At 30.0% G+C, this 10981-nt stretch overlaps 1 protein-coding gene across 1 annotated transcript; it reads left to right on the forward strand.

Moving 5' to 3' along the window:
• On the forward strand, window positions 1–7374 carry LOC133306311 (sulfite exporter TauE/SafE family protein 3-like). The gene is made up of 12 exons (XM_061506615.1): window positions 1–189; window positions 382–541; window positions 4896–5096; window positions 5174–5238; window positions 5326–5353; window positions 5435–5526; window positions 5614–5700; window positions 5792–5842; window positions 6032–6253; window positions 6371–6464; window positions 6611–6751; window positions 7283–7374. Exons 1-12 carry the CDS (start codon window positions 1–3, stop codon window positions 7372–7374), a joined length of 1422 nt encoding a protein of 473 aa, XP_061362599.1.
• Window positions 7375–10981: the final 3607 nt, after the last annotated feature.

Genomic DNA, 10981 nt, shown 5'->3' on the forward strand with positions numbered 1-10981 from the left:
ATGGCTGTGCGTGGATCAAAATGGTGGGTTGCTGAATGGGTTTTGGTTGTTTTTCTTCTTCTTGTCTCAGTCGCTGTTACTTCTTCTCATCAAAACACAGTCCAGAAAACAACCTCAGCAGCATCCAGCGAGACAAAAGGGGTTGATGCAAATGATCATGCTAAAGTATTTTACAAACACACTTGGCCGGTAAGAGTGTTCACTTTTCATCATAATTTATGTTTTTATATACCTTAATTTGAATCAATTTCAAGTAGACAAAATAGTAAAAAGATTTTTCAGGGCCATGCATGTGGATATATTGGTGTTTGTATGTTAAGGACGTACGTAGAATTTGGATTAACTTTAATTTACCTCTTTTTTTTTTTTTTTGTTCTGCAGGGGCTGAAATTTGGATGGAGAATAGTGGTGGGCACCATAATTGGATTTCTAGGATCAGCATGTGGGACTGTGGGAGGTATTGGTGGGGGTGGCATATTTGTGCCCATGCTTACCCTAGTTATTGGATTCGATGCAAGATCAGCAACAGCAATATCAAAATGTAAGAACTCATATATTTTTCTCCAATTCCTCCCCTTAACTTCTCTCTTAAAAATAACATTTGGGTTAAGTTATGAGATTTTCAATAATTCATGAATGCACGGATGTGTGTGCGATATTGACACCAAACATATGGGGTTGGTATTAAGTTGCTTCCTTACTTTCTTATTCTCAATTTCCTTAATGAGATTAATGTTTGGAATTAAATTATTTGTTCTGGCTTAGACCTTAATTAGGACTATCTTCTTTATTGTTAAGGAATACAAATTTTGCAACATTCTTAAGTAACATCCTTCATTTGGTTAGTTTTCATTTCATCTGGTACAATTCGTTATTGTTTCCCCCCCTAAATATAACTAGTAAATTACAAGTATATATAATGATAAACTTATTACATATCTATCAAATATAACAACAAAATTCTTAGATCTGGATTTTGGTTTGAAAACATATGAAATTAATGATATATCAACAAACTTGTAATTCAGTTGATGATTTCGTCTTAGGTCTTTTGACGAGAAGAATACTAATATAAAATGTAAGTTCTCCACATAATACATATGTTTTTGTTTCGTACGTGCATGCGTAGGTATACTATTTAATTACTTCTGTAAGCAATAGATAAAAATCCATGCTGCTTTGTACTAAAATAAAATAAAATTTCATGCTGCTAGTTAAGTGTATCGAAACTCTTATTTATAAACATAATATTTTATGTTTAATGACATTTACCAAATTTATCCTTATTTAAAACGTTTTAAGCAAAATACTTTTTTGTTAACATTTTTATTATTTATTTTCACTCCTAACTTAGCTATCTTCTTCAAACCCATCTTTTATCACACACTATATAAACGGGTAGAGTGGTTGCGAGAAGGAGAGACAATTAATAAATGGGGTTTGTTGGTGCACAAATTAAACGGGAATTCCAATTAGAGATTCTATCATTCATACTACAGGTGCATTTCTAATAAGCCATTGTTATAGTGGGGGAAATGAAGAAGGTGATAGAAATAGTTATGGACCAACAACGGAAGGAAAAGGAGATGTAGTGAAAATCAAATAATTAAGATTGCATGAGTGCATGTGAGAAAGGCAAAAATAGATCAGAAGGGTGAAGTAAAGGGTCATTGGTGGGATTTTTTTAATATGATCAGGGTGCATGATTTTTTGGGTGTTCTTTTTTTTAAAAAGAAAAAATTCTCTTCCATTTATATTCCTATCTTCTTTTTGAATTCTCTCTCAATCTTTTTTTCCTCCCATTTTTGGATAAGGCCCACCCAGTCCGGGACCACCTAAAAATAAGATCCATTTGGTGTGATCAATGGATGATTTTGGTAAGTGATAAATGTGAGGCCATAGGAAGAAAATTACTTTAGGTGTAATAAATGGGGAAACATATATTTACCACCACAAAATTTTATCACCCTCACAACCATTTCATCAATCTAACGATTATTAATTTTCAATAAATCCAATAAATTATAGTCATTAAAATGACAAAAATTAATGGTGATTAGGTTGATTGTAAGAATGGTAAATTTTTGTGGTGGTAAGTACACCCTATCCTGTAATAAATAATAAAATAGTTAATGCAAAATTTAACGTTATAAGGGTAAATTTGAAAAACATAAAAACCAACAAAAAAAAGGAGTATGAATAGGTATATTAGAGTGCTAATAGCCTCAACTTTAATGACATATACAGTAATATGGATTTAATTATGATACACAGCAAAGGCTTTTTTACATTATCATCTAATTATACTAGTATCTTATGTATTGTTTAGATATTTAATTAGGTAAAATATAAAAAAGAAATTTAATTAATATTATAAAAGAGATTTGCAAGTTAATTTAAGTAGAATTTAAAATTATAAAGTAAAATTGCGTAATTAACTCAAAAGAATTTAAATTTCAAATTACAAAAAAAACAAATTAAAAATGACATCTATTAAAGAAATAATAAACTAAGAAATTAGACCACTCTTAAGAGAATATAGTCTCATATAATGGTGAATTTAAACACATTATTAAAAATTCTGATTATGACAACAACTACCAAAAAAGTAAGACAGTTTTAGCTAGTGACATGTCAACACATAATCAAAACAAAATTAAACTCTATTAATATTCTAAAAACTTTACGTAATCAAAATTAGAAGTTTCTGTGGTACCCATGAAGGATAAAATATCAAAATGAATTTTCAAACATTTGTTAATTGCTATTTGCTGATTTTAAAATTCATTAAATACAATCAACAAGTAATAAATTTTCAACAACTCACATTACACACCGTATCCTTGAAAAAAGAATAATCATCATTAAATTACAAATGAATTTAGAACTAGCATATGCATGATTAAGATTTAAGAAAATTTGAGTGTTAATATTTATCAGAAAAATATTTTTGCAGTTACTGCAGATAAGTTATCTGCATTTATTCCCAAAACAACGTCGTTTTGGAATTGAAATATTAAAAAATTATAATTATAAGACTATAATAACTCTGAAATAAATTAAAATTATAAAAATACCATGATTTTCGTCCCAAAACGACGTCGTATTGGCCTTACTGCAGATAACTTATCTGCAGTAACTGCAGAAAAAACGAACCCAATATTTATTAGAGTAAACTGTCGAATTAGTTCTTAAAAGATTTTGGTGGGAGTAAATTAATTTATGCGGAATATTATAATTGTCTATTGGTTCTCCAATAATTTGTTAGCGATTAAAATTAGAGGTATCTTAACAACTAGTTTGCACCACCATCCTCCTTTTAACTTGCAATGACTTAAAAAAAAAAAAAAAATTGATTATCAGGGGACAAGTTGCAATCCTTAAACGGGCGTTTGGTAGAGGAACAAAAAAAATTTACTAGGGAAATACAATTATTGGAGAAATGGTAGGAAAGTAAGTTTGATAGAAAAATTTAAAAAAAGTTGTTTGGTTGACCGAAATATTACTGAGAAAATTTATTTAAATTTGAAAAGTCTATGTTTGGTTGAATGTAAAATAATGATGGAAAAATAGGTTAAATTGACGAAAATACCCCTATTATAAATTTTTTGTGGAAGTGAAGTCACTCACTATGACGGTCAATTTGGTCCATAACTTTTTTTCCATTTTTTCACTTTCCCATCTATACCAAATACCATATCTCAAATGGTTTTTTGGAATAGTAAAAATCAACACAAAAAGAGTTTCCTATATATGCTTCCTAATCTCCTAGTATTTTTTTTGCAAACTTGTACCAAACATGGTATTTCTCAATACCCACTTTCACTTCCCCATCAAACTCAAAATAAAACCTATATCAAACACATCCTAAAGAAAATCTTTGAAAAACTAATTTGGTGTTCTATGTGTGTGTGCATACGTGCATAATGAAGTGCTAGAGAATATAAATAAAGTGTTTTTTTTTTTAACTTACAAATTAGATTCTAATTAACACATTAATTTATGACATTGAGTAAAATATATAAGACAAGAAATAGTAAGGAAAAGCATATTGAAGACATAATGAAATTCTAGCGTACGTCTTTACAATAAAAGTGTTTAAGATCTGATTTGTATATATATGTGTCCCCGTAAGTGTTAGAGAATAGAGGTAAAGTATTGTCCTTGAGTTTCTACTTTAAAAAACATATTAAGTAGTAAAGGTGTTCTAGATTTATTATTATCTTTCGAAAGTAAAGATGTTTGAGATTTGTTCCTTACTTACGAGCTCGCAATGAAGTGTTAAAGAATAGATTATTCTTAGTTTCTACTAACAAATTAGTTCCTTGACACATGAATTTAATTAAGACCTTGACTACCAGAGATGAGAGAGTAGGAAAAGACCCATTGAAAATCTTGGTGAAATTCTCTCATTGGACTTTGCCTTCAAGGGTGTTCAAGATCTGTTCCGTGTTAATAATTTGTCCCAATTTGAAGATTATTAGATTGGGTTTGGGTTAAAAATAAAATAAAATTGTATTATCAGGTTGAGTTTAGGTCACACTTCAAATTGCTATACCCATCACGATTTGTATAATACTTCAAAATTATTATTATTTTAAACAGTGTTAAATAATAATTTTTTATTTAATTAATATCTTTTGCATTACATAATAATGCTTTTGCATTCAAATAACCAAAAAGGAAAAAATCTCCTTTATAACCAATAATCAGTGCTAATAGTCATCTCAGGGCATGTTGTGCACCGGACAGAATAACGCGTCTTATAATATAAGACCTGATAGTATAAGAACTGATTAAATTTTAATGTTATATAATTTTTTAATTTATTTTTGACTATTTTCTTTGACAACTTATATGGATGAAATCTGTATGTTTCTGTTTTTTTGGTTAAGGCATTATTACGGGTGGAGCAGGAGCAACTGTTTTCTACAATTTGAAGCAAAGACACCCAACCCTTGACTTGCCTGTGATTGACTATGACATAGCACTTCTTTTCCAACCAATGTTGATGCTTGGGATCAGTATTGGGGTTGCTTTCAATGTTTTTTTTCCTGACTGGTTGCTAACAGTTTTGCTAATAATATTTTTCATTGGTAAGATTTGCTTAAAATTTGAGTCTATGCTTTTTATTTTTTCTCCCTTTTCCTAATTGAGTCTTGATGTGAAACAGGTATTTCAGTCAAATCTTTCTTTAAGGGTGTTGATACATGGAAAAAAGAAACCCTTAATAAGAAGGTTGCTTAAACATGGCTCATACTTAATATTTCTTTTTAGTTTTTCATTTTGATGCTTTGGTTTAATGCATTCCTGTTACAATTCCAGGAAGCTAGGAAGAATTCAAAGTTAAATGGTACGTGGTCCGATATTATTTATGTTCTAGCATTCTGTATATGTTGTGTTAGTTGCTACTTAATAGTTTCAATGTAATCAGATATTGAAAGGATTGAAGGTGCTGCTCATGATCTTCAAACAGGAGACACGGTCAAAGATAGTCATATCAATAGTAATCAATCAAAGAAGAAAGTGGTAGAAAATACAGACAGTTGCTGCTTCCATGTCCAACTTTTTTTCTTTTTTTGTTGTTGTTGATGATCTGAAACTGCCATGCAGGTTTCTGTTTTTGAGAATATTTATTGGAAGGAACTTGGACTTCTTTTGTCTGTCTGGATCATGATACTTGCATTACAGATAGGCAAAGTTAGTATCTGATGAACTATTCAACTCTCAGTTTGAGTTTTCTATTGGTGAACATAGAATGAGGATAATATGTGCCTTTGTTTTGAAACAGAATCACACAAAAACTTGCTCAGCGGTATATTGGACATTGAATCTACTGCAGGTATAAACTACAATAGGAAAATTCAATTTCTGGAAACCAAATTTTTCATCTTATATTTTGTTCTCTCCAACTTAATCAAGCCAATAAGTGTTGATGACCCAAAAGTTTTATTTTGGTCTTAACTTTAAATACGGTTTTAGAACCATTGAACCATCAATATCAATATATCATATTTTGCTTGTCATTCAGGTCCCTATCACTGTAGGAATGAGTTCATATGAGGCTGTGCTTCTATACAAAGGGAAGAGAGTCATAACATCCAAGGGAGAACAACAAACACAATGGCGAGTGGAGCAGTTAATTCTGTATTGCTCCTGCGGCTTAGTTGCTGGCATCATTGGTGGCTTGCTTGGTCTTGGTGGAGGATTCATCTTGGGGCCACTTTTTATTGGACTAGGAATTCCTCCTCAGGTACCTTTCATCCTTCACTTTTCCATAAAAGTCTATGAAGATTTGAGGATTTACCTAATTGAGATTTTTATGTTGGTCCCTTGGAACTCACTCATATTGGGGGAATTTTCCACAAAGGTGTCAAGTGCTACATCCAATTTTGCAATGGCATTTTCTGCATCTATGGCAGTTGTGGAATATTACCTCCTGAAACGTTTCCCAGTTCCTTATGGTAAGTATATATGGATGAACTAAATGCCCCCATTAAAAACCATTAAAAAGTAACTTTAGATGTACCAAAACTATAAAAGTAACGCCCAAATGCCCCCATGGTAAAATAGCCCTTATTAATGTTCCACTAATTTGACTATCTTGCAGCTCTTTACTTCGTAGCTGTAGCTATTGTTGCTGCGCTTGTTGGGCAGCATTTGGTTAGAAAGCTTATTGCCATTCTGGGGAGAGCATCTGTGATCATATTCATCGTAGCCCTCGCACTTTTTGTGAGTGGATCATTACTAGGCAAGTGAATCTTTTATGGAGATTACGAATTTTGCTTTTCTTTGCAACATAATTTTTTAAAAAAAATTCATGTATTTTTTTTTTTCTAAATCTCAAAATGGATTAATAATATAATTTTATCTCGTGTGATAGAAAAACGTTAAACTCTTTATTTAAATATAAATACTAAAAAATATAGTGTATTTGTATTTCAAATATATAAGTTAAAAATATGAATGCATTTTTAAGGATATATATAAATACTCTTATAAAAAGCAAGGGTTCTTGGAACTTCCTTAGTTTTGTATATATATGCTTTGACAGAAGAAATTATTTGAAGTTAGTTTTCAAGTAAGTAAAGTGTATTTTTTTTAAAAAAAAAATTCAGTATTTTAATATTATGGTACATTTTAAATTAAATTAATAATAGATGTCTTCCTAATTATTCTATAAAGACAAGTTCATTTTAAATTTTTTGACATTTTCAATAATTTATTACGATGGCTCAACTTTTTCTTTTTGTATTTATTTATTTATTTTTTAAAATTACAGGTGGAGTAGGCATATCAAACATGATTCATAAGATTGAAAAGAAGGAGTTCATGGGGTTTGGAAACCTTTGCACGTACAAGGTTGGAAATTAGAAATCATGATGGGGCAAGGAGTACATGGCTCCTTATTTCACAATAATTTTGTGTTGTCAGGGTTTGTATTAAAAAATTTACCTTTTTTTATTTGAGAAATATTTTTCTCTAGTTGCAGGAAGAAAAATATTTTCCTACCAAGAGATATCTAAAATTTCAAATATTTTTTTTCTATTTTTTTAATAAAAAACGTGATGAACTCTATGCATTCCTCTGTCTGCAGGAAATGAGATCATTAGTCTGTGACCGGAGGATTCATTACCTCTTTTTATTTTACCAATAATATTTTACCTGTTTGATTGTTCTACAACTTTATTACTGTCTTAAAGTTGCATCAACATTTTTAATATTAAATAAAATGCTATGATATAAAAATTTGTGATATCCCGCGATACAAATTTTTACCTGTTTGATTGTTATAGAACTTTATGCCTGTCTTAAAGTTGCAGGTAAAGAATTATTTTTAAGACGTTGAATGATATTATATTAATAATTTTATATTTCTTTAACATATTTTTTATACAATAATTTTTGAATTTAAAGTGTAGATATTGTTCATGTTCATTTTTTTGTCTATTTTATTTTGCACAGAGCTATTAGCTATTTTTAGTATACCTCGTATTTTTTTAATTCTATCACAAAGTGAAGGTGGTGAGGATCAAACTCGTTATCACTTGGTCACTCTAATTTTGATACTATATAAAAAATCAATTCAACCAAAATCTTTAAGACTTAAGTGAAGTTATATTAATAATTTTATATCTCTGGGATATTGTATCAACAGTTTTAATAATATTGTTTTGGTATTGAACATTTTTATTATTCCGCAATACAAATTTTAAAATTAAATTCACACAATTTTTCATGAATTTCAAAGATATATGTGCGGTCTTATTATTTTATACATTATATGCCACATTAAGTTAAATGAGATGAATTCTCAATGTTAATATAAAAAATAGGCTATGAACAGTTGAACACCTTTATCCTTATCATTTCAATAAAAAAAATGACAGGTTATATGGGGATTTGAATCAAAGCACAACACTCCAAGATAATTTTTCATTTCATATTTTAGCAAAAGAAATTCATTTTTTTTTATTTTTTTTTTGATAACATTAAGGGGCGAAGCCCCAAACAAAAACAAACAAACAACCAGAAACAAAAAATAACTATCCAGGGTCTATATCCCTACAAGAGGAGATTCCCTGAAGATCGTGATCAAATAACTGAGCAAGGTGAAACGGCTCGTGATCAAATAACTGAGCAATTAGGAAGAGCAGACTTGGCCAACCAATCTGCATAGGAATTAGCTTCTCTTGAAATATGAGAAAGCATTACCTCCCAATCCTGACCGATAAGTGCTTGTATCTTTTTAACCCATTAATATAATTACTATCAATTTAAAAATTGAATATAAATAAGCTACTTTATTAAAAATAATAAAATTCATATCCGAACATCTGCCAATAATAATACTCTACGAACCCAGCCAAACTATTATAGTTAACAAAATTATTTCAAAAATTACATTAAATGGGGATCGAACCCCTTGTATTGAGAATATACAACATTGTAAATACCACTAGATTACACAAATTATTGTTTGAATTGTACCATTTAAAAGATTTATTATATAATTAAGTATAAAATATAAATATATATATATCTGGTTCATGCGGTTCAACCAACGACCCACTGGTTGAACCATTGATCTAGTGACCGGTACCTCGACCGGGTCAATGACCGGTCCGGTTCTAATAACATTGTTACCAACTAAAAAGAGTACATTATATTTACAAAAAAAAAAAAAGAGTACATTATTATTCTCTTATTAGTATTTTTAAATTTTTGTAATAAATGTTTTTTTAAATATCAATCAGGCCTTTTTAATCCCTTTTAAAATGCATTAAATTGAAGGGGAAATGATTATCTCTCACTGACAGAAAATGAGAGAGAGAAAAACTCATAAAATAATAAACCTCTCTTCTTCTTTTTTATCTTAGTGATAGATAAATATTTTCTACTTCAAAAACACATAAATCGTTTTCTCTAAATTAAATGGATTTAAGAAAGGGTTCATTTTTTCTGTAGTCAATGTAGATAATATAGATAAGTTATCTACATTGAACTCAAAACGATGTCATTTTGAGGTGAAAATCAAAGTATTTTTGTAATTAAAATTTATTTCAGGGTTATAATAGTCTTTCTCATTATAATTTTTCAACTCAAAACGTCATTTTGTGAGTGAATGTAGATAACTTATCTACATTCACTATAGCAACATTAAAGCCTTTAAGAAAACAAGGAAACGCAGTCAACTTTTCGACATGTTTTTTCGAAACGCAGTCAACTTTTTTCGACATGCGGTCAACGCTGAAAAATTAACAAGTTACAAAAAATTATTTTTGTTTATATTTATGTTATGAAATTTGAATATTTGATTGATTGTATTAAATATAAATTATATTACATATATTAAAAATATGATTTAATATCAAAACATGTCCCAACGTGTCGAAACATGACATATTTTAGAATTAATGTGTCAGCGTGTCGTGTCGTGTCCCGTGCCAGTGCATCATAGGCCTTGACCGAATCGATAGTCGGATCGAGTTTTTAAATAATACTTAAACCCAATTAATATTTGAAAGGGAAATACTTTTCTTATGTTGTAGAAAAGTTAGGGGTGTTAACGGGCCGAGCCGAACCGAGCTTTGCTCTTAAAAGGCTAAGCCTTTGTTTAAATATATCAGTCTGATCAAGCTTGTTACCTGTTACGAATATAACAATCGTCCAGTGGCCTGTCTTATTTATAAAAAATGAAAGCCTTATTTAGCCTGTTTAAAAAAAATAAGACAACAAAAATTTATTCAAACAGAATATACAATCAACAGCACTAGTAATTTCATAAATATTCATAAATTCAATGTAAATCCAAATGACATAATATAGAACAAAATCATTCAAAAAAATATGTTTAATCAATAAAATGAGGTGAAATGGATTGAGGAAAGAGAGAGGCTATTAAAAGTAGTATAAAAAATATAATATAAAAATAAAAATTAATATACTAAGCCAGCCTGAGAGACTCTAAGATCGAGTTTTTAAATTGAAGCCTAAGGCCTTTTTATTAAACGAGCTTTTATACAAGTTCAAGCCTGGTTCCAACAACCAATTTTAAGCATATAAGATCAAGCCTTCACGAGCCGAGCCAAAGGCCTCTGGTTCATTTATCACCCCTAAGGAAAGTAGTTACCTCGTGTTGTAGAAATAAAATTATAAGTGAGACCCACAGGTAAGAAGAGAGAGAAAAGAAGAGTGACGGGACCCGCCTTCTTTTGTGTGTACAGAAAAGTTATTTATCTTATGTAAAATGAGATAAATATAATCCTATTTGAAATATATGGAATCCTGTCAAGCGTGATATACACGCGCTGTTGACGGCGGTGAACCCTCCTACGTTATATGTACACACTTACCACAGGTGTACAATGACCACGTGTTAAGTTATTATTGGTTTAAATCGGTTGCCACAGATCCCAGCGTAAGCACACTATAAAAGTCAAAGAGATAGAAAAAAACAAATTGGGTCATTCAGCTGCTA

The sequence above is a fragment of the Gastrolobium bilobum genome, unplaced genomic scaffold, assembly GCF_033153095.1.
Source record: "Gastrolobium bilobum isolate Gb01-03AN ecotype WA unplaced genomic scaffold, APGP_CSIRO_Gbil_v1 utg168, whole genome shotgun sequence".
In the NCBI taxonomy this organism is placed as follows: Eukaryota; Viridiplantae; Streptophyta; class Magnoliopsida; order Fabales; family Fabaceae; genus Gastrolobium; species Gastrolobium bilobum.